This window comes from Hordeum vulgare, chromosome 5H, assembly GCF_904849725.1.
Source record: "Hordeum vulgare subsp. vulgare chromosome 5H, MorexV3_pseudomolecules_assembly, whole genome shotgun sequence".
NCBI classification, from domain to species: Eukaryota; Viridiplantae; Streptophyta; class Magnoliopsida; order Poales; family Poaceae; genus Hordeum; species Hordeum vulgare.
The window spans coordinates 562,966,684-562,990,576 of NC_058522.1; the positions used below are offsets into that span (position 1 = coordinate 562,966,684).

General features: G+C 45.2%; 3 protein-coding genes across 3 annotated transcripts; 1 reads left to right on the forward strand and 2 right to left on the reverse strand.

Moving 5' to 3' along the window:
- Positions 1–5,479: 5,479 nt before the first annotated feature.
- Positions 5,480–7,402, forward strand: LOC123453039 (actin-depolymerizing factor 4-like). The gene is made up of 3 exons (XM_045129800.1): positions 5,480–5,654; positions 6,603–6,865; positions 6,958–7,402. Exons 1-3 carry the CDS (start codon positions 5,652–5,654, stop codon positions 7,106–7,108), a joined length of 417 nt encoding a protein of 138 aa, XP_044985735.1. The 5' UTR covers positions 5,480–5,651; the 3' UTR covers positions 7,109–7,402.
- A 767-nt stretch (positions 7,403–8,169) lies between these two features.
- LOC123453038 (cellular nucleic acid-binding protein-like) lies at positions 8,170–12,088 on the reverse strand. Its single transcript, XM_045129799.1, has 4 exons — positions 11,794–12,088; positions 10,798–11,105; positions 9,234–9,323; positions 8,170–9,046 (listed from the first exon to the last, which is right to left on the reverse strand). The coding sequence occupies exons 1-4, from the start codon at positions 11,794–11,796 to the stop codon at positions 8,533–8,535; spliced, it is 915 nt and encodes a 304-aa protein (XP_044985734.1). The 5' UTR covers positions 11,797–12,088; the 3' UTR covers positions 8,170–8,532.
- Positions 12,089–14,133: 2,045 nt separating this feature from the next.
- On the reverse strand, positions 14,134–20,173 carry LOC123453040 (phosphatidylinositol/phosphatidylcholine transfer protein SFH3). The gene is made up of 7 exons (XM_045129801.1): positions 19,953–20,173; positions 18,620–18,954; positions 17,244–17,398; positions 16,638–16,742; positions 15,625–15,881; positions 15,183–15,403; positions 14,134–14,737 (listed from the first exon to the last, which is right to left on the reverse strand). The coding sequence occupies exons 2-7, from the start codon at positions 18,950–18,952 to the stop codon at positions 14,375–14,377; spliced, it is 1,434 nt and encodes a 477-aa protein (XP_044985736.1). The 5' UTR covers positions 18,953–18,954; positions 19,953–20,173; the 3' UTR covers positions 14,134–14,374.
- Positions 20,174–23,893: the final 3,720 nt, after the last annotated feature.

Consider the following 23,893-nt stretch of genomic DNA (forward strand, 5'->3'; position numbering starts at 1 on the left):
TGATTATATTGATTGTCTGCTTCTTCTCTTGGAGTGAGGTTGCTTGGGTCTGGGGATAATAGCCTTGCTCGATGATTCTCCACAAATTTATTGAGCTGTGATTCAAATGAGACTTAATAGAAAATACCCAGTTAGCAAAATCACCTTTTACAAGCTTAGGAGGAGGACCAACAGGATTAAGACGCGGTGTGGGAACCGGTCCTCCATAGACCATGGGTGGTGGAACACATGGATAAGTCCCATTCCCATCATTTTCTAGAGGAGGGGAAGGTTGCATACCTTTAGCCGTTTCCTTAGAGGAATTGGCCTCCAAATCTGTGTTGGTAGGTTTAACCACTAACGCCGGTTCGGGAGAACTTTTAATTCCCTCAATTAACTCTTTAAGCATGGTCTTGACCTTGCTCATCAAGGACGTCTTGAGTGCGGCCATATAGCCGTATTCAAGTCGTCCCTTGTGATCGAAGTCAAGTCCATGGCCTCGGTTTGCGCACGGGGAACTCCCTCATCATCTTCCATACTCTTCGGGTGGTCAAACCCTTAATAAAGAGACGTGGCTCTGATACCAATTAAAAGGATCGATATGGTTGACTAGAGGGGGGGTGAATAGGCAACGACCACTTTTTAATTAATCTTAGCAAGTTAGGGTTAGCAACATAAGGGTTCTCTAAAATTTCAACAAAGAGGTGAACCTATATGATGCTACCAACAAAGATAACTAAGACAAGTAAGACATAAACAACAACATAAGCATACACAATGTAAAGGTTAGAGATAACCGCAAGTGGAATCAATGAAGACGAGGATGTGTTATCGAAGTTCCTTCCCTTTGACAGGAAGTACGTCTCCGTTGGAGCGGTGTGGAGGCACAATGCTCCCCAATAAGCCACTAGGGCCACCGTATTCTCCTCACGCCCTCACACAATATGAGGTACCGTGATTCCACTATAGGTGCCCTTGAAGGCGGCGACCGAACCTTTACAAACAAGGTTGGGGCAAACTCCACACAAAGCTTGGAGGCTCCCAACAAGACCACGAAGCTTCACCACAATGGAATGTGGCTCCGAGGTGACCTCAACCGTCTAGGGTGCTCAAACACCCAAGAGTAACAAGATCCGCAAGGGATTGGTGGGGGAATCAATTTTCTCTTGGTGGAAGTGTAGATCTAAGCCTTCTCAACTAATCCCTAGAGAATCAACAAGTTTGATTGGATAGGGAGAGAGATCTAGCACTTTTGAGCTTAGGGAGCAACAATGGAGCTTGGGAGGGTCAAAGGTAGGGTTCTAGAGCAAGAAGAACCCTTTATATAGTGGGGGGAATCCAACCATTTTCCCACTCACACCCCGAGCCTAGCGGTACTACCGCTGGCTCCAGCGGTACTGCCGCTCGCACTCCAGCGGTACTACCGTTGGGCCCATGGTGGTGCAGATGCACTACCGGGCCAACCACCGCCAAGAAAGTCTTCGCAAAAAGTCCGACGAAGTACAGCTGCTAGGAAGGCGGTACTAAGTTCCTGCAGTGGTACTACCGCTGACCAGGGGCGGTACTACCGCCAGCACAGCGGTACTACCGCTAGGGCGAGCGGTACTACCACTAGGCCCAGCGGTACTACCGCTAGGGACAGCGGTACTACCGCTGGGAGACCTTTTTTGCTTAGAGGAGATAAACTAGAGGCGGGAACCACTCCAAAGTTGCAAGGAAAGGGAAAGGAGATAAAGCGTGTGCGTGCAAAATTGATTCCACCCAAATCTTTCCACTACGGGTCCCCTCTTAATAGTACGCATTCCTATGACTCAGAGAAAGAGAATCGCATAGGACACCGTGCTTCTATTCCATGGAGGGGGCCGAGTCGTCTTGTGCCGTTGACATGTGTTATCTGAAATCTTAATGCACACGATTAGTCCTTTACGGTACTGTCATCAATCACCAAAATTACTTAGGCATAAATATGCCCTAACACATAGGTTACCCCATTGTCTCCACGAGAATCTGCAAGTTGAGTACCAAAACATATATCAAGTGAATCAATAGAACACCGCATTTTCACCATGGGTATCCACATGCAAGACATACATCAAGTGATCTCAAATCCAATATTCAATCTGACATAGCAAAACCTCAAATGGAAAGATTCAATTCATCACAACAAGATAGCAAGGGAAGAACACCATATGACCCAACTATATTAACAAAGCCTATGATACATCAAGATCGTGACATCTCAAGAACACGAGAGAGAGAGAGAGAGAGAGAGAGAGAGATCAAACACATAGCTACTAGTACATACCCTGAGCCCCGAGGGTGAACTACTCCCTCCTTGTCATGGAGGCCGCCGGGATGACGAAGATGGACTCCGGTGATTATTACCCCCTACGGCTGGGTGTCGGAATAGGGCTTTGGATGAGATTTCTTTGGTACATAGGCTTGTGGTGGTGGAGCGGAAGTTCTAGGTTTATTTCTCAGGGTTTCTCTATTTATAGGATTTTTCAGCGTTGGAATCATGCTAAACGAAGCCACGGGATGGTCCCAAGGCATCACAGCGCGCCCTAGGGGGTGGTTGTGCCATCTTGCCTTGGGGGCACCTGGTGGCCCCCCTTCGGTGGTTCTTCGCTCCATTATTTCTTATATGTTCCATAAAAAATCATCAAAAAATTTTGGACGATTCCGCGAACTTCTATTTTCTGCACAGAAACAATACCACAGTAATTCTGCTGAAAACAACATGAGTCCGGGTTAGTTCCAATTAAATCATATAAAATGCATCAAAATCATATAAAAATTTGTAAACATGGCTAAATATGGCATGAATACTTTATAAATTATCGATGTGTTGGAGACGTATCAGATAACACCATGCTCACGGACAATAAACTCCATGGGGATATCCCGGTGAATACACAGTCATTTCTATTGTTGCATATAGTGCTAATACCCGACAACAACTTCACTGGTACCAGTTCGACCGAGTTATCTTCGAATATCTCTCAAATTGGGATGGAAAATAACCAGTTGTCTGGCTCCATCCCAATCTTGCAACCGTGTTATTGTTGTTGTTGTTGTTGATGATGATGATGATGATGCAAAATAACTAGTTGTCAAGAGAGCTACCAACCAACATAAGTAAACTCCATACACTTTCTGTGTTGTCATTATCTGGGAACAAGAAATCTTGATCCATATGAACAACAATTGAATTTTTCTAGAATCTCAAGTCACCTAACCTCTCAACAACCATGGGTGGATGTGCCCCCTATGGACCTCCACCTTCTTCACGAAGCTATGTGATGCTCCGATGATATACCACTCAAACTTGGAACACATTTTTCTCCTGAATCATGACGTCTACAACAATAACTTGTCTCACACACTCCCGGAGCAGTTATGCACCAATGAAAAACTCTACAACGTAGCATTTTTTAACAACTTTTCTAATGAGCGTTGACAATTACCACTCGCTAGATAATATCATGCTCAACAACAACCTCTTGGATCAATTGAATTGTTGGATAGTATCATATCAACTATAGGGAGAGCTACTGGACAACATAAGTAAGCTCCACACACTTTCTGTGTTGTTATTATATCGGAATAAGATATTTGGATCCATATCAATATCAATTGAGTTGTTGTAGAATCTCAAGTCACTTGACCTCAACAACCATGGGCAGATCCACGTGGACTGGCACATATCCCTTATGGCTCTCCTGTGACTTACCACCAGAAGTTGGGAAGCACTTGCCGCTTGAAAAATTTGATGTCTACAACAAAAACTTGTCTAGCTCGCTCACGGAAAATTATGTGCCATTGAGAACCTCTACACCATAGTACTCCCTCCATCCGAAAATACTTGGCATAGGAATGTATGTATCTAGATATATTTTAGTTCTAGATACATTCATTTTTATATATTTGTGCGACAAGTAATTCCGGACGGACGGAGTAGTTTTTAACAATAACTTTTGTGACGAGCTTCCAATGAGCGTCAAAACTACCTCTCGCTAGATAACGTTATGTTGAACAACAATAACTTCTGTAGGGAGTTCCCGGTGAATATGCACGTGCTCATGTTACTGCATACAATATTAATATCGGATATAGCTTCATTGACACTATGTCGAGTGAGATATATCTTATATTGTGATGAAAACAATGGCTCCATCCCGAAGCCTGCGACAGCTATTGGTGTTGATGACGCATCATAATTAGCTGTAAGGAGAGCTACCACCCAACATAAGCAAACTCCACACACATTTTCGATGTTGTCATTATATGGGAACAAGATATCCGAATCCATAGCGATATCAAATGAACAAATGCAGAATATTATGCCAATTAACCTCAGCTGGCACCCCCTTCCCCCCCCCCACCACCAATGCACACACACAAACACACGCACACGCAAATTCTACCTAGTGCTCAACTCCATGATTCCATGAACACGATTGAAGTATATTTTCAAACCTTCATTAACCATTGTTATGCATGTGTGTCTATAGATGCATACTGAGAGCATCTACAACCGGACGCCTCAAACGACCCATCATACGTCCGCGAACATGTCCGGTCAGTGAAAGGAGAGAGGAGGGAAAAAGTGACCCAAACAAACCCCTCATATCATTCCTATACGTTTGAGTTGTCCGCGAACTCTCATATCCATCTCAAATATAGGGACGATAGGAGGGCTCGCACACGTGGCCGGGCGCGCCCGGTTAGTCTGCAACGTAGGACGTGACCCCACCCTGGACCATCTTTTTTCTTTCCTTTATTCATTCTTTTTCTCTCTCTCTCTTCATCTTTACCAATTCACGTGCAAGTGATCGGACATATGAAGAAGAAAATTATGAGTGTGACTGCGCGGACGGACAAACAAAAGACACATCTGACCAATGACCGGACGCGTCCGCAAGCGTTTAAGGGGTCATACTTGCTATATCCGACTGTAGACACTCTCATGTTCCTTAAAAATTAGATGGTTCTCTCTCACAAAACATAAATCTAATCTACAGCTGGAAACGTGCACATCGGATAAAAATGGTACAGGAAATGTTTTAATTTTGGACACCCGATTAACGTTTTCTCTAGGCCCTACTATGTTTCTCCTCCAAATGATAAGTGCCACACCTGTGACAAGGAATGATACCATCCTACACTAAAGTTGTCATCAAAAATCAAAATTTGTCATCCAAACAAAAAGTTATCATGCTTCACAACTAAAAATGTCATAAAAAACTTCAAGATGAAATTGCTTCGTGTCACACGCATGACACTTGTCAAGGTCCTTTTTTACTTGGGCATTAGTAAAAAAAAAAAGAAAAACGATGCGGCCACAGACGGCAGTGGCAGCACGCAAGACGCGGTGACTTGTCACGCCGCCAGCAAGGGCGCGCGATCCCATCCGCCCGTCCCGCCATCGGACGGTCGGGGTGCCGCCCAGGCAGCGACCGCAGAAAATGCCGACCCCGTCGCCGCGAGGTTCGTGCCAGCCGACCACGAGCGCACCACACACGGACACGGAGCAGTGGACGCCCCGACGACTCCATCAAAAGGGGCAGCAGCTCTAGCTAGCGCAGCACAGCAATCCATCCACCCCCTCTCCTTTCCCCTCCCCCTCCCCGCCGGATTCCTCCTTCCCCTCCCGACTCCCGAGCTCGGCAATGGTACGTCCCCCTCCCCGCGCCCGCGATCTCCGCGCGCCGATCTCGCCCCCTTGTCCCGCAGATCGGCGCTCGCTCTCTCTCTCTCTCTCTCTCTCTCTCCCTCCCCGTAGTTCAATTTTCCTCCTGCACGGCTGGTGGACGGGCCCTCGATCTCGCCGCTGGTAGACAAGTACTGGCCCGGATCCCCGGATCGGAGGAAACCGAGGCCGTCCCTTGCTCCACCTCTTTTCCTGCGTCGCCAGCGGTCGGATCGCGGGACACCCGTCGGCTGCCCTCCTCGCGAATCTCTCGGGCGGAACGCGCGTTTCGGTCGGTACCACGAGATTCGGCTCGGATCCCTGGTTTTAGGACCTTGTAATCGGTAGATCCAGGCTGTACACCATCGGATCGCCCATGGAATCTCAGCTGCTCGTTAGCTTCCAGCACTTGTTGACTATGCCGCGCATCTGTCGGCAGCACTGCCGTAAGTACTTGTGATGATTTACAACCTATTGAGCGCCAGTTTTTGTCTCCCAAGAGATCGCTACTAATCCATGCTTGCTTGACACTCCTTGGTTGATTGACAGGGATAGAGATCTGGTGGTGTGTGTTTTAAGTTGATGGATAAGCCTGATTTAGGTGGTTGCAACTGAAAATTGTCTGCCGTACACAAGATTAACAAAATTTAGGATATGTAGCTCCTGATTTCAACGTTTGTAGGACCGTGACATCTTGAGCCTTTTGCCATTTCCTCCCCAGTTCATGACATTGTGTACATTTTCGCTCGAGCACCCATGTCCTATGGGGTAGCACTCTCTTCCATTATTATCTACCAATACAGCACTAACTGCAAAGGCGTTCCTTGAGTTGTCTGTTTACTTGAGTCTATGATGTTGTTGTTCAAGCAGAATTGAGGTTGCATTATCTGTGTAACTGTTATATCCATCCTAACTTTCTTCGTGTACCCAGGCAAACGCTTCATCAGGTGCTGGGATCCATGACGACTGCAAGCTGAGGTTCGTGGAGCTCAAGTCCAAGAGGATGCACCGCTTCATAACCTACAGGCTGGAGAACCAGAAGGAGGTCATTGTGGACCAAACCGGGCAGCGCGATGCCACCTATGAGGATTTCACCAAGACCCTCCCTGAAAACGACTGCCGATTCGCAGTGTTTGACTTCGACTTCACCACCCCGGAGGATGTGCCAAAGAGCAGGATCTTCTATATCTTCTGGTATGTTGTTCTCCATTCCATGCATTTCCATGAATGGTTAGATCACATCGACCAAAGTGCTTACCGGGTGCGTTGTGCCTCAACTTGAAAAGGTCCCCGGACACCGCAAAGGTGAGGAGCAAGATGACGTACGCAAGCACCAACGAGAAGTTCAAGAGGACCCTGGACGGCATCCAGATCGAGATGCAGGCCACCGACCCCAGCGAAATCAGCCTGGACGTGATCAAGGAGCGCGCACACTAGGGCGGCAAACCAACCATCCATCCAATGCTCTGCCCTTTGGACGCCTCACGGCGACATGGATTTATTATGTCAATTATAGATTTGGCGGTGTGACTCTTGAAACTTTCTTGATGATTTGTGGCTTTGTTACCGTGTCGAAAGATCCCCGTGGTGAGACCACCACGGAGGTCTTGTTCTAAGTTCTATCATGTAATCCGTTCCTTCTTCCGCTGCCCATTTATATGCCGGGCGTTATGCTGCTGCACTGTTCTTCCAAGTTCTGGTTATAAATAATTAAATGTTCTGTTTGGATTCGTTCGCAAGGTCCGTGTGTAATTCATCAGCAATTCTCCATGTCTGTTGGATATGATCATCTTGTGGTATCTGTATTAGCTCTCTTGCTGTGCTCTACCAACCGCACCAACATTTTTTGAGTTTTGACTGCTAAAACAGTTGAGGTGTGCATATAATAAATAGGATATGATGCTGATGGCGACCATGATGCAGAAAGAAAGCAATGGACATGAGGCAAAGCATTCAGCATTTGTACGCTAGATTGCTTAGTGCTTTTGCTTGGGGCCTGTGAGTGCAACCCTTCTTCAGGTCCAATCATTCATCAGACCACCAGACAAGAAGAATTTTGTAAGAAACCGTTTAGTTCGTGTGAGAAACGAGAGGATTTCTTTCCCCATATCAGAAATTCCAACTTCAAGTCACGAAGCCGCGGAGATCGAATTTTATTCGTTTCGAGGAAACTTAAAATGCAGGACTATAAGAACTTCTAACATGTGATGGCAGTCGCAAACAGACCAACACACAGGAAATGAATGCATCTACATGAAACTTTCCTCTGAAAACTTCTGTGCTTCGTTTCCTACAAACCGAATGCATCTACATGGAACTTTCCTCTGGAAACCCTCGTTCCAACTACTACAAAGGCACCCAACTTTTCTTGTTCCTGATGTAAAATAGGCCAAGGGCAGTCAACATCTGCAACCACGATATGCACCCAACAACCCTGCGAAACTTTCAAACTCAGCAGAGCACGAGGCAGACCGCGGCAACAAAACGAGCTCCTCAGATAAACTCGAAAGCGTGTCACAATAGGATATAATCTGGTCTAACCATGGCAGTTCATATAAACGACTCTTTCTCGGCCCAGTTCAGCAGAGTTACAAAGCTACACCATAAACATTCATTCCACAACACAACCAACACCCAGGGAGCAACAAGGGCATACACCGACCAAGCGAAAAAAAGGTTTCGGCGTCATCCGCAGAAGCTATCTAAAACAGGAACCAACCAACGAACAGAACCGAATCCATCGGAACAGGCGCATCAGGGTGGGGCGCTTCAGGCGCCGGGGTCAACCCCCGAATCCATCAGAACCGGCAGACGCCACGGTCATTTCAGGTGCCAGGGCCCGTCCTGGATCCATGGCGTCATCAGAACCGGCGGACGCCGCGGTCAAAGACCCTGGCCGAGGGGCACTCGTACGACATATGGCCCCTCCCACCGCAGGTGTCGCAGATGACGGTCACCATGCAGTTGCGACTGATGTGGCCCGGCTGGCCACATATGCGGCACGAGATGTCGCGGAAGGGCCCGCCGTGGATCTCTGAGGCTAGGGTCGTCGTCTTAGGGCAGCTGCGGGCCAGGTGGCCTGACACGTTGCAAAGGTTGCAGACGGGGTCGTTCTTGCACTCGCGTGCAATGTGACCCGGCTGGCGGCAGTTGTTGCAGGCACGGTCGTTGGTGCAGTCGACCGCGATGTGGCCCGGCTTGAAGCAGTTGTTGCATAGCTTGGCGTTTGACCCCGAGGCCGGGCAGTCGCGTGCCATATGCCCTGTCTTGCTGCAAGTGTGGCATAAGGCCTCGTTCTTGCATTCAGTGGCAATGTGCCCAGACTTCTTGCAGTTCCAGCAAACTGTTTTGGAAGTGCATTCTGCTGCAAAGTGCCTGACAAAATATATATATTTAAACAAGGAGTTATGGCCCAACTTTTTAATACTTTTCTGGCAAGATAACATAACAGAAATTAGCCAAAAGGGGCAGGCAATAATCAAGAACCGCATACTGATCCCCGCAAAATTGGAACAAGTACAAGTGTACAAGTACAGTAAGAGAGTGCTGGAATTCACTTTACCCTGGAAGATTACAATTATTGCAGGTAGAAGCAGATGGGCAGTCCCTAGCAATGTGGCCAGGTCTCCTGCAGTTCTTGCAAATAATATCCCTGGAAAATTATTCAAGTTAAACATGGCATTTTTTCATCAAGGCTGACAGATATATTATGATGAAAAAGGTATAATATTTCCATAGCTCGCAAAGAGCATATCAAGATAAATATGTTTGGAGAGATATCGTTGCTAAGAGATCATCTCTTAATTAAGGCAAGCTTTTTCTGGGGTTTTGCTCTCCTCCACCTCAGCATTTATCCTACATGGCACTCCTAAGATAGCACCATTGTAAACACCCTTAAGGCTCTGTTCTTTGATGTGCTTGTTGAGTGGAATACGGAGTACTAGCAGTAACATATACCTTGGTAAATCTATAAATGTAGTGCGCTACAAGTTAGGGGGGGGGGGGGGGGACCATACAAGTGGTTTAGTGGTGTTCTAGAAACAACACAGACCTGTTATGGTGTAATACTTTAGGAACATGGAAACATCACATTCAATTCATACTTCCTGATGCCAAGTTTCAGTTGTTTCTCAGAACGATAATGTTGAAAAATATTGGAGTTTCGTTAATAAAAATGTGTTCCTTATGAGTTAGACATCTTTATTTAGTCCCACCTATTCAAATCCTACCGTAGTTAGCAAAGTGGTTCCTAACTCCAACAAGGGAGACTCTGATACACATTTAACAACTTCCCCAGAATCCAGGCTAGAAACTTGAGGTGATTGTGAACAAGCAGATGAGGATCTCCTTCATAAACATCCCAATCTGATATGCCAACTGTTGTCAAGCCATTGACTAACCATCGATTAGTCATCCAGTCAGCCCAAACAAGTCAGCAGACTTCTGAGTAGACGATAGCCAGTGGAGACCAGTGATCAACTAGCATGGACTGGGCAGTCGAACTGACACATCTAGATGAGGAAGAACGACTGTAGGGAAGAGAGGAGAGATCCACAAGGTACGTGTTAGCCTTGACAGAGGCAGAGGTATGCGACGTTGGCAAATAAATCACACAAAATTCTGCCATAACAATTTGGAATTGCCATAAATAAACCAGGCAGCCAATTTTCTAGAGATATGCATTTCGCTTCGTGGTTTAGTTAATGCAAAGCTATTGGGGTAGTGCCTTGCTGGCTTGGTCAGACTAAAACCTATTAAAGAGAATGCCAACATGCCTCCAATATTAATTGGTCAACTAAAGATGCTTAAATAAATCAAACAAGCACAACAGCTATGTTTAACATATGTATTGACACTTCCACAACAAACATTAAACAAAATGTTGATTCATCATTCTATCTTTCCACAAGTGTGCTAGCTATGGTGTGTCGAATTGTCGATACCAACTCTAATGCAGAAGAGTGTGCAAAGGATACACTACTGGACAGCCAACGATGCATGAACTTGTGCTGCGGTTGGTATTCCAGTGAATATTTCAGGTAACATAAACACTCAGTGTAAATCCAAGCCAGGATAACATATTTTGCAAGCAAGCTTCTAAGAAGAAAACATCAACAGGTGCACACCTGCGGCTACGACGTTCGCTGCGACGAGGAGGACTGCGGCCACGACGAGGTGGGCTACGGCTGCGGCGGGATGAACGCTCGCTGCGCAACCTATCTCGCCGAGGGCTTCGGCTTCGGCTTCTGCTCCGGCTGCGACTCCTGCTCCTGCTCTTACTCTTGGTGCTGCTCTTGCTTCTGCTCCTGCTCCGGCTCCTACTCTTGCTTCTGCTTCTGCTCCTGCTCCTGCTCCTGCTCCTGCTCTTGGCCCTACCCGCGCTCTTGCCACTGCCGCTGCTGGCGCTTGGTGATGGACTCACCATAACTTGATCCTAGCACATGAATTTAAAAATGAACGTCCAATGGTCAGACTCCAAACAGACCCAGGTATAAGACCAAATGAAGGCAAAATCACATCTACTAATGGCAACCTTCCTACTCGGCAATCTCTAGCAACAGAATTAAATAACGCCTGTGTTAAAGGGCATGGACACAGAAACGCTTGGCCAACACCATACATGTTGAGGTAATACATGGATTTCACCATTCTCCAGAAACTAAAGCGACAGGGGGGCCATGACTACACCCACACATATTATATACTCCCTCCGTTCCTAAATATAAGTCTTTAAAGAAGTTTCATTAGTGGACTATATACGGATGTATATAGACATAACTCATTTTGCTCCGTATGTAGACTACTAGTGAAATATCTTAAAAGACTTATATTTAGGAACGGAGGGAGTATATTCCAAGCATAACATGCAGCCTAGCTTCCATCGATTTCGCTACCCCGAGACAAGGTAAGCAGCAAATGGAAAATGTGCAGTGGGACATGAGACCCGTATCCAAACCTACCAGCATATCCAATTCAAATCAAGCGTTCAACAGTGACTTCCATTTCCAGTACTGCCTGCTACTACTCGGAGACTCGGCGGCCGCCCCGGACCGGGCGGCGACGGCGTGCGAGGAATGAGACGGTCCAGGGGAGGGGAGGGGAGGGGAGGGGAAGGGACTCACCATGGCTCGGGGAGGGCAGTCGGGGTGGGGCGGGCCGCCGGCCGCGCAGATCTGCCGAGGCCCGAGAGGAGGAGGGACGGATCTGGCGGCGAGGGCGATGGGGCGGGAGCAGGCGGCGGCAGGGCGGTGTACAGGGGAGGGAGGCCGCCGTCGGCGGGGTGGAGGCGCCGGCGTACGGGCACGCGGAGGCGCTCGGGCGGCGAGTGGGTGGGAGAAGGCCGGTGCTGGTGGTAGTACTGTGCCAGTCCTGCCTGTGCCTGCTAGTGCTAGGGTTAACAGGCATGGAAGAAAACGTGGCCCTGCCTCATTGGTCAGCCAGCGAGTGAGTTAACGGCGGCACGGCACCAAGGCCACTAAACTTGTTGCGGTTAAAAATTTGATGACTGAACTTGCCTCGGTAAATTTGTTTGACTAAAGCCTCAAGTTTCGAACAAAACTCAACTCATGCTCTCAATGTTTTTTTTCATGGGTGATGTTATTCAGCGAACGTTCGTTGGGGTGCATGGCAAAACGAACGGTTTTCGCGGCGGTTTTCATACTCTGTTGGAAACATGACAAATGCGTTTGACTAAGGTCGAAGTTTCGAACAAAACGAACGTTCGTTTGGGATGCGTATTTCAAAACGAACGTTTTTTTTGCGGTAATTTATGCTTTAAGAGCATGACGATTCTTTCGAGCAAACATGGCATTTTTCAGCAAAATCCTCCGTTTGTGAGAATTTGCCATGTGTTTCTGTCACCATTTGCCTTGTGTTTTTGAAGAATTTGTCATAAAAACCGTTCACGGTTGTCGTGTCCCACAACAAACATTTCTCGTTGGCTATTGGTTGCCATTGTTTTTTTATCCAAAAAGATTGGTTGTCATTGTGATGGCCTCCTCTTTTGAAGCGCATATGGTACTTTTTGGTTCTGTCGGATATCTCGTCCATCTGTTTATGATTGTCTCATCCGCACCACACGTGCCTCGTGTAGGCATATCCTTACTCATTATGGGACCACTGTTTGAATCCTAATAAATAAAGAAAATGTGTGGTTATCACATGATGCCATCCGAGCATTCATTTAGTGAGGGTGTGAAACCACCTCTTAATAGTGATTTCGTGAATCTGTCTCTATAGCCGTTTTGAGAGAGCAATATAGGTATAAGAGAGCGGCAAATGTGAATGATAACGGAGAGACAATATGTGATAAGCAACTCATGGAGATATGATAAATCATACAAGGTGCGAGCCCCAACATTTTTACGAATGCAAGTATCACTTTCATTAATTTTTTTTGCTTGGATGAAATGGAGAATATTAATGATATTGAGTTATGCCTATTGATATGCATGTATGCCGATACAATATTCATCAAAATCACTTAGAATATGCCCAGGCTTTTTTATGATAGGATTGAACCACAAAATTCAAATTTGTGAACCAGGTAAGATAGAAGGTGAACTCTAGAAATCCGCCTAAAGCACATATTAGTATCACTATAGTGTGGGCACACACCATAATTTCACTCTTGGTCGACGTTAGATGACGGCACACAAAAGTTCAACTCAACTCGATTATATTTCCTTCATAAAAAAATATCAAATAAATACTGCTCCCTTTGTTCACTAATATAAGACGGGTTTTAGACTTTGACCAAGGAATACATAGTGTGCATTGGAATTGTAGCACGAGTAAGATTGTGTAAAGAGTTGATCACCAAGACCATAGAACTCTTGTATGGCTTCCTTCTAGGTCAACAAGCATCGTATGTTTGGTTTTAGCCCAAGCTCAAACCGTAAACTACCAAATATTTGACTTGTCAACATTTTTGGTCAAGCTTTTGATTACTCATGAGTTGCCAATACTGAAAGAAAAAATAAACTAGAGGTTTCAAAGAGAATAATGACATCCACCTAAACATGACAATTTTGCCATATATAACAAAAATTTGGCATAGTGGCCAAAAAATTAAAGAAATAAACTTTACAATCAACTCCAACCTCTTTCTTTTACATTCCTACTAGGCATAAAGACCATAACTAACATAGTACTGTTAATTTAATCTTACCTTTTGCATATGTTTCAACCTTAATTTGACTATGTTTTATAGGATTCTTATGTTTTTCTAGCGAATCAAACACACAATTATACAAATCCAATGATTTACAATCCTCTATTTTGCTTATGCAATCTTGTCATATTCTTATGTTTATACTATTGAAAAGGCTAGGCGAATGGTTACCCATTAGCAGCAACGGCAATCTTGTACAAAATTACACTCGCAAACAACACCTAGCAACAAACGCTGAAAAGGGTGAATACAGTAGCAACGATACAAACAGAGAGCCTCCCTATCACACTGGAGTGAACCATGCTGAATACATGCACAACTTTATTCATATCTACTTACTATATAAATCTTAGCGGACGGGGAATCACGACACTATACGACCGGCTTGCAGAGGAAACTCGGAACACGGACTGGTGCGAGAAACAACATACAGTCAACCTCAAAGAGGAACAAACAACATACAGTAACGCTACACTAGTGACACGGGCAGACAGTTCTATGAGCTGTCAGGAGACAGGGGGTTCAGGAGGCTAAGAAATGGGCTGCTGGGGGTCATTCATCCCAGCGAGAAAGGCGACAAAGATCCACACCATCAGCAGGCCGATCACCGCGGCCCTTATCGCGTTCTCGCAGTTGTAAGGGGATGGAAGCTCCTCCAGTTCCTCGTCGAAGTCCAGGTCCGAGACTGGTGATCTGGAGCCGGCGCTGATAAGGCTCCTGCTCCTGCTCCCCTCCCCTGCCTGGATTAGTGAACTGTCTCGAGGCTTCTTGCATCGAGAGCAGTTGCATTTGCCGCCGAGGAAAGCTGGGACGATCTGTAAGAACTCGGCTAACGTCTTCTTGTACGATTCCCCCTCGAAACGCAGCTTCTGCTTTGTGGATGGTTTCAGGAGCTGTGCAGGATTTGAAAAGGGAATAGTAAGTACCATAGTTGCTTATTAGATCATCTCAAAAGATTATTAATGCTCATTCAGGCTTCCATCCAGACTTCCCTGGTTTGTACCAAAAAATGCATGACATAATTTGGATATGGGATAGGCCACAAAAAAAGTCCAATACAAGAGTGCGGCAGGCAAATTTGGCACTAAACCTAATACTGAGAAAGGTGGTATGGCCAGCTAATTTTGAGCAGTCATGTACATTAATATCACAACACATTAACCAAAGAAGATCAGAAGATCACGAAGACATGGTCATTATCTACATAAAAGCAGATGTAGCTGTTGATGGAGGTTCGTATATTACATGACTGATAAGGCAGAAAGGATGATAGGATGCCAGCTATACGAATATGAATCGTGTGCATTTGAGTAATTGGGGCAAAGATAGTAATCTTACTTGAATAAAAGTATGCGCAATAACTCTGACAACTGGAGGAAGACGGACAACAATTAATACTCCAAGACGATTTGGGTAGTTTTCTTGAACCAAGTTGACAAATGACCTCATCATTTGCATCGGAAATCTGAATGGAGAAATCCCATGGCAATCCAGCAAAACAGTAATTCTTGGATCTTCTTCGTTGGTCAAATGTATAATACCATGGTCAATCTGAGAAACTGAACAGAGAGATGCTAGTGATTAGTGCTTGCTACTGCAAGCTCAAAAGAGGAAGGAGAACGCTTCTGAAGTGGTAAGAAGACCAGAAAACTAACTTCTCAATGATAAGATCTGAACAGATAATTGCTGAAAAAGATACTCCCTCCGTAAACTAATATAAGAGCATTTAGATTGCAAGCAAGATAGGCAGATAGGCAGATAAAACAGGTCGAGAAATTACCTACGGCTTGCCCAAAACGAGGTCTATCACGAGGGGCTATAGTAGAGCACGCGAGTCCAAGGCGGATTACTAAGCAAGGACGAAGCGTAGTGTCAAACCCATGCCAAAAGACCAAATGGGACCATTTCTCAAGTTCTTGCAATGTAAGTATGTGAAAAGTTTCCCTCCAGTGGATTGTCTTCTTAATTGAAGAGACCAAGCTTGAAAAGTCACCATTTGCTGCCATGTGGAATCTGCGTAGTTCATCCTCACTGAACCTGAAACATACACCAGATAAACTATTCAGCCATGCGGCATCTCGCTGAATGCCAGTAGGATCCTTCCTACGCTTGCCAGCGTCACAACATGTAACTAGTCTTTCTGATATAGAAAAATGCAGCTCCAAATATAATACTCCCTCTGTTCCTAAATATAAGTCTATTTGAGATTTCAATAAAGACTGCATACGGATGTACATAGACATATTTAAAAGTGTAGATTCACTCATTTTGTTCCGCATGTAGTCCATATTGAAATCTCTAAAAAAGACTTATATTTAGGAACGGAGGGGGTAGAATGTAATTAAAAGAAAGGCTCATGTTGAAACATAATATATTGATTTTTTCCTCCAAATACCCACCCACATGGTACTTGGGATACAGCAAAAGACTTGTATAACTTACACTCTCCTTAGGTAGAACTCATTACTGGATCACAGATAACATAGACAATAACCGTTAGATAACTAAGACTTCTTTTAATATCTTGCAAGTTAAAATATTCATAAGTGCAAGAGAAATATCGCTGCCCCCCTCGCGGTGGTAGCAAGAGGATTAATGGTCCAAAATGTGTATTACTTCTTTTAAACGATTTTACTAGGGGTCTACATACGGAGCAAAATGATTGAATGTACACTTTAAAGTATGTCTATATACATCCGTATGTATTTTATTAGTGAAACCTCTAAAAAGACTTATATTTAGGAACGAAGGGAGTAGTTATTATGAGTAGGTAGCATGCTAGTAGAACGCCACCTCTCAGGCAAAGTGATTCCTTGTTTTTCAAGTTCCTTGAAAAGTAGCACCAGCCAATTCTCAGAAACAATAATATCCTTTGTGCCATCCCCATCAGCAGCCTCCCTAAAACAAGCAGAAACCAACATCATCATCAAACATTAGCTGAATGCATGTGCATCACTACAGAAGCAAAAGTAAATCCAATCTTGTGAGGATCAATCTCCATACAAGTCCGAGCCATAGAAAACTTTGCTTAGAGAAAAAAACAGCTTAATAAGGAGGACATAGAGATTAGAGATAGTTATATTAAAAAAAAAAGATGGCAGAGATCATAGAGATGGTCCCATTTGTCAGGAAGTTACTTCTGGTGGAGTGATGTCATGGCAGACGGCCCAATCACAACCAGCTCTAATATATGGGGGGGGGAGGGGGGGAGTATAAAAGCAAATTGAAAACATATTTCTTTCCGTGCCCTCTCCTTGATATTGCAGTTAGATATGATCAAACTAAAATATAATAATGATTTGAGAAAAGATGCTAACAAAGCATTGTGCGACTAGGAGATACTTTTTGTATTTCTTTTAGAAGCTACTTATTGTGTTTCTCCCTGAAGTCTCCACCAACCTTGTATCAGAAGTCGACGCTGTCTCATGTGGTTCAGCAGGAAGGTCAGGGGCTCCTGTAGGGATACTGGGTCCGTCATCGGCTTCATCGCTCTTAGAAGAAAGATCACCCAGTGTAGATGTGACAGATAGAAACAACAGTGGTGTGGATAATTTCTGCATTCAGAAAAAAAATCAGTGCTGAAGCAATGCCAACATAAATACATTATCATTAAAACAAACACCATTTGAGAAACAACATAAAGCACATGTATCATAATAGCCAATTCAACAAAGCATTAAAGAACCACAAAAAACATACAGCAGAGGATTTGAAACATCATAGATCAATGTTTTGTACTAGGCAGTTCAGCACAGCTTAAAACCACAAGAAAACACTCAAGAGAACTCAAATAGGTTGAACTGAGCATACATGAGCACAGCATCACATGAATTGAATGGGATGCTATACATTAGCTTAGTACATACATATTGCCAAAATTAGTGCTAAAATATATTGGAAAGCAAACTACAGATTTGTAGTTTCTTGATCTCTCTCTGAGTCTTAATCCAGCACACACTTCAAGAAGCCCAGTCTGCAGAATAAGGAGCCAAACAAAACCTATGCCAAAATAAACTCTATGCCAACTCATAAGTCAGTATTTTCCACCGAGGGTTGAGTGAGCCTGAACCTGGCATGGTTATAGCCCTTTGCTGGACTCAAAATCTGGGAGATAAAACATTACTTATTCATATAAATATAGGAGCTGGTTCTGATGGTAGGTAGGTCTGCTAATTCAAATAGCTCTTCTGGTTGTGATCCTCTCCGCCAAAAGTAACTTGTTGACAAGTAGAACCATCTCCATGATCTCTACAATCTTGTTAAGGGAATACATATGATTCTTTATACAGTTTTTCTATGTGCAAGTTGCCTGTTTTTTCCTGAAGTCAGCGAGCTTCAATATCATTGGGTTCTCCACCAGATTGGATTTTCTTTTACTTCCGTAGCTACACATGGGCCCTCAGCTAGTTACAGGAACAAATGTGTTAAATCCATTGGGTGGACTAAACCAGGGGACTAAGGTGAGTACGAAAGTAAGTATAGTTATATTTTTCACAAATTATCAAGCATGTTATGGTTGCAACTTGCAAGTACAGTTCCAGTGCTGGAGTATAACAGAGATATAGTCAATTTAACCTGGGACTTTAAGATAAACAAATAACAGCAAGAGAACTACTCTTTCACTCAGCTTCATGCAAATAGAAGAACTAACACAATATTAATTTAGCTCACAACTTGCAAAAGCACATACAATTTTGTAACAAAAGAAAGAAATAATGTGCATCTTGGACATTTCAAGAGATCCAAGGCGTTGAAGAGCTAAGAAACAAAATTACCTGAATGCCTTGCACGACAAATTTGAGTGGTGCCCATCGTTGAATCCACCTAAATGGAGGATATCCAAGAACTTGCAGTGCTTGAATAGAATTCCATACAAAAGGGCATTTTGCTTTAGAAATCCTCCTCACTACCTCAAGAGCAATAACCTTCACCAAAAAGGATGCCACATGAGCTGTTGACTCCCTGCTTAAGATCAATTGTTTTGGCACGATATGCTTTATCGTCTTTGGTGAAATAGCCTTTGCTGGAGAAGCAACCAGGGTACCCTGGTATTTCTTTTCACTGTCAGATTTGCTTGAAGACTGGAAGTTTTTGGTAAAATTCGCCATTCCTACAAAGCACAAACAGAATCAGATCACGAGTCCTGTTATTTTCATCCAGCACTACCACCAGCTGAACCAACAACTGCAAATCAGGCGCCGCTGACAAAGTAACAAGCAGGAGATGGAGCTAACAGGAAAAAAAAACGCACAAGGTTATCAGAGCAAATTTATGACAGCGTGAGATATAAGAAAAGTAAACAACCAGACCATGCACCAAGAACTTAACTGCAAAACATGACAGTCGTTACTATTTGCTGTGTAACTCCTCTCAGTTTTCTAAGTGATTCAATAGTATTTCCATGCTACAGACAGAAAGGCTTTCAACAAGTACAAACCGTGCGTCTCTAACAAGCAGGAAATGGACAGGAGGGTGCGTAGAATTATGGCCAGAAAAAATTATGTCAGCTTGAGGTGTTAGAAAAGTATAGTCAGATTATGTCTGAAGCATTAAACTGGAAAACAGGATAATCCTTGCTGGATATTCCTAGCTATGACACCAGATAAATATGTATGTACTATCTGATGTGGATGAACTCGTGTCAGTTTTGTAACTAGTTAAATTAATTTCCGTACAACAAGCAGAAAACATTTCTACGCCGTTGGGGATTAAAACCCAGGAATATCTCAGCAAAAAACCAGGACTCTTAGTTGAAAAGTATCCTAACTTCCTAAGTACACACACACTCCCAACTATCAATTTCCCCACGACCTGTGACGAAACTATCCAAGGTCAACTAAACTATGCGTCAACGTTACGAGGGCGTGTGTGTAGTGTAGCTACCTGATTCGGCGGAATCTCGCACTAATCGTCAGAACCTAGCAGCAGACCTAAAGCGGGGCGTGCAGCTTCAGTTCAATCCTCTAAAATTTTGGGAAAGCAAGCTTGCCACCCAGAAGGACCAAATCAGACCCGCAACCGATCGACGGGGCGGAATGCGGTATCGGGGAACGCAATCAAACACGAGGAGCGAGGCGGCAGGAGCGAGCTGCGTCAGGGCTTCCGTACCAGCGAGGAGATCGGCGGCCGGGGCGGATCGCCTGCGCGGTGGAGAGAGGGCGGGAGGGGAGGCGGAGAGGGAGGAGGCCTGTCCGGTCCTTCTCCGGCGCGTCCCTGGCGAGGAGAGGGCGGCGGATTCGGCGGGCGGGGCGGCGGGCTCGTGAGCCGGGGCCGGGACTGGGAGGGATCTCCAGCTGCGGGTGCGGCGCGTTCCCCAACGGGGACAGGTCGGGACAGTTTTTTCTTTGGGACAGGACAGGTTCTTCTAGAGGAACGGTGGCGCCGGGAGAAAGGAGATTTTGTTTTCTGAAGGCAAAGCAAAGCTTTATAACTTATGGGCAGATCATCCAAAGCATAATCAGCCACAATGGCGGCTGGTATATCCGACTCTCATTCTACATAGTAGATTAGTACTCCCTCAAAAAGGAATTTAAAAGTATTTAGATCATTAAAGTCTCTTATATTTGTTTACACAGGAAATAGTTTGGTTCATACAAACGGCCTAAGCTAGCTAGTCACAGAGTTTGCATTGCGACGACACCAGGAGATCTCAAATTTAGAGAACCAAAGCTTGAGCTGCATCTTCGTATCTTCGATGACCGCCCCGTAGGACGAAGAGTCCAGCTTGGTTAGATCAAGAGCCTCCTGTAGGAGCTGTGAATCCGTCTCAAAGACCACCCTTATTATCCCCAGATTAACAACAAGAGAGACAACGGCCCAGTTTGGATCCCACTGCTAGAGCTAGTTTGAGTTAGTTTAAACTGAACTAGCTCCCAAAGTATCCAAACACATGGGCTAGTTTGGGTTAGATGCAAACTAACCCACCAAAAAAACTAGCCCTGAGAAGAGGTGTTAATTGGAGCTAGTTGGGGATGGACAGGTAAAAATAATAATATTTTGACCGCATCGGATCCTTTCCTCTCCATCCTCCCGCATCGCACGTCGCTCGGCCGCGCTCACCCCGCCCGCCACGCTCGCCGCGCTCGCCCCGCTCGCCGCGCTCGCCCCGCTCGGCCTGCTCGCCCCGCCGGCCTGCCACCGGTCGCCTCCATCCTCCTCCATACCCCTGCACCAGGCCTACACAAAAGCTGGCCACAACAAATCTTGGTTAAAAGATACACATGATTGAAAAAAGTGCATTTATTGTCAAACTAACCTTAGCATCCAAACACCACCAAAGGCTAGAGTTAGTTTATGGTTAGACTAAAGTTAGAAACTAACTCTAACCTCTAGCCAAGTTAGAGTATCCAAACAGGGCCAACGTGGGACATGGCACGAACTTCAGCAGCGAACGCGTCTTCAACATACTCCTGGCGACCGGCCCGGGCACAAACAATTGAGCCATCAGAGGCCCTAGCCACCACCCCCAGCGAGCATGAGTCTCACACGGAACCAAGGATCCATCAATGTTGATTTTAATCCAGTCTTCCGCAGGTGGTCGCCATTGACACACGCTCGTCTTCTTCTGCATTGGAGCGCAGACCTGCAAGTACTGAAGGACATTTCTCTTTGTGCGCCTGGCCACTTCAGTAGCAGCAACGGAAAGCTCATCTTCCCTCAGTTTATTTCTGTTGTTCCACCGCTGCCACTAGAAAGTCAGAATCTGCACTCGCTTTACATCATCCAATTTCCATAGAAAGTCAAACATTGCGTGCAGGAAAGAGATATGCTCCAGCCCCTCTCTTTCTTTCTCCATAGCAAGCTCCCTCCACACTGCTTTCACTGACTTGCACTTGATGAAGAGGTGTGCGCCATCTTCATCCACACGCCCACAGAACAAACATTTTTGGTCTTCAACGGGGATTCCTCTCTTCTTCAGGTTTGTTCGCAAAGCCAACGACTCATGCTTCAGCCTCCAAGCAAACATCTGGATTTTTTGTGGGACAAGGCAGCTTCCACAGACGCTTCCACGAGTCATCGGTGCAGCTATTGAGATTTTCGGCCACGGTTGTGCTGCAACCGGCCTCCCCATGCCCCTTTTGCTTCCCAACCTGAACGCGAAGCTTGTACGCGCTCTTGACCGAGTGCAGGCCCTTCCTATCATATTGTCAGGCGATAAAGTCTTGCACCCCTTCCCGGATAGGGATCTGCAAAATATGTCATGCGTCATCAACCCAGAAGGTCTCCCGAACCAGCCGTTCATCCCATCCTCCCAGGCATGGATCAATCAGATCACTAACCACCTCCAGTAGGTTCCCCCTCCTCGGAGTGATTACACGTCGCGACCAAGGATGCGGAATCCAAGGGTCGGTCCAGATTTTGACTCTTGTATCATCACCAATGCGCCAAATGTATCCCTCTTGGACAAGGTTCAAACCATGAAGTAAGTTGTGCCACGAATAAGAAATACCTTCCTTCGGCCCAACATCCAGAACATGGCTATGTGGGAAGTACCGAGCTTTAAGGACCCTTGCGCACAGACTGTATGGATCCTGAATTAACCTCCAGATTTGCCTAGAAAGCATAGCAATGTTAAAGCTGTCCATATCTCTGAATCCTAGACCACCTTGCGACTTGGATCTTGTTAGCTTCTCCCAGCTTATTCAGTGAAAAGTGTTGCCCTTATCTTGTTGGCTCCACCAATATTTGCCAATTAGGGAGTTGATTTCTTCGCAAAAGGTTTTAGTCAAGTAAAAGCAAGACATGGCAAAGGTTGGAATAGCTTGCGCAACCGCCTTGACTAGAGTCTCTTTCCCAACTTTAGCAATCAACTTCTCTTCTCACCCATACACACGCCCAGCCATGGTCTCCTTGACGTATGCGAAAGCCTTCCTCCTAGACTTTCCCACATGGACCGGAAGCCCCAGATATTTTTCGGTCCAAGACTCGCTATGGATCGGCAAAGCCTCTTTAACCTCATTTCTCACAGCTCCCTCCGTATTTGGGTTGAACATAATGGCCGATTTTTCGACATTAATGCACTGGCCAGAGCACTCCTCATACAAATCCAGGATCCCTTTCAGTGCAGTCGCTTCCTCATGATTCGCTTTCATCAGCAGGACCGAGTCATCAGCGAAGAATAGGTGTGAAATAACGAGCGCAGCCTGGCATATTTGCACACCACTTATTCTCCCCGCTCTTTCGGCATCACGTAACAGCGCCGAGAGGCCTTCCGCACAGATAACAAAGAGATATGGTGAAACAGGGTCACCCTGTTGAAGCCCCCTGGATGGACTGAATTGATGTGTTAGGGTCCCGTTGATCTTTATTTGATACCTCACAGACGTTGCACACTTCATAATGAGATCAACTCATCGCCTCTTGAATCCTAACTTTCTCAACATTGCACCAAAAAAGTTCCACTCCACACGATCGTAGACTTTGCTCATATCAGCCTTCACCACTGCAAGGCCCTCCTTCCCCTTCTTCTTGTTCAGCAAGAAGTGTGATAGCTCATATGCAATCAGCACGTTATCAGTTATAAGCCTTCCCGGGACGAATGCATTCTGGTTTTTGGAGATGATCTTAGGCAAAACTAGTTTGAGCCGGTTAGCAATAACTTTAGAGACTAGCTTGTAAATGACGTTGCAGAGACTTATGGGCCGCAGGTCTTTGATTATGTTTGGTTCCTTCACTTTAGACCATGATAAAATACTATCATCATGATTAGATCATGTCCCTGAGATTTGATAAAAAAGGTGCATTAGCGGTTAATACGTTGTAATTAGATAAGTTATTTGGAATATGACGGAACGAAAGACCAATGAAAGGAAGAAGAATGCACCAAAATGCAAGTGATGCACCAAATACTGGTGGTTGTTTCTTGTTGTAAGTGAATGCAACGAAAAGACCCGGGAATAACGAATAATGAGAAAATTCATTTATAGACATTTCGTGCTCATTTCCAACACTACCACAGTGTCGTTCCGACCCTCCGGAATCACGCCCCCATTTAGTACTGCCAACACCTCCTTGACCACCTAATCACCCATAAAGTGTCAATGCCTCTT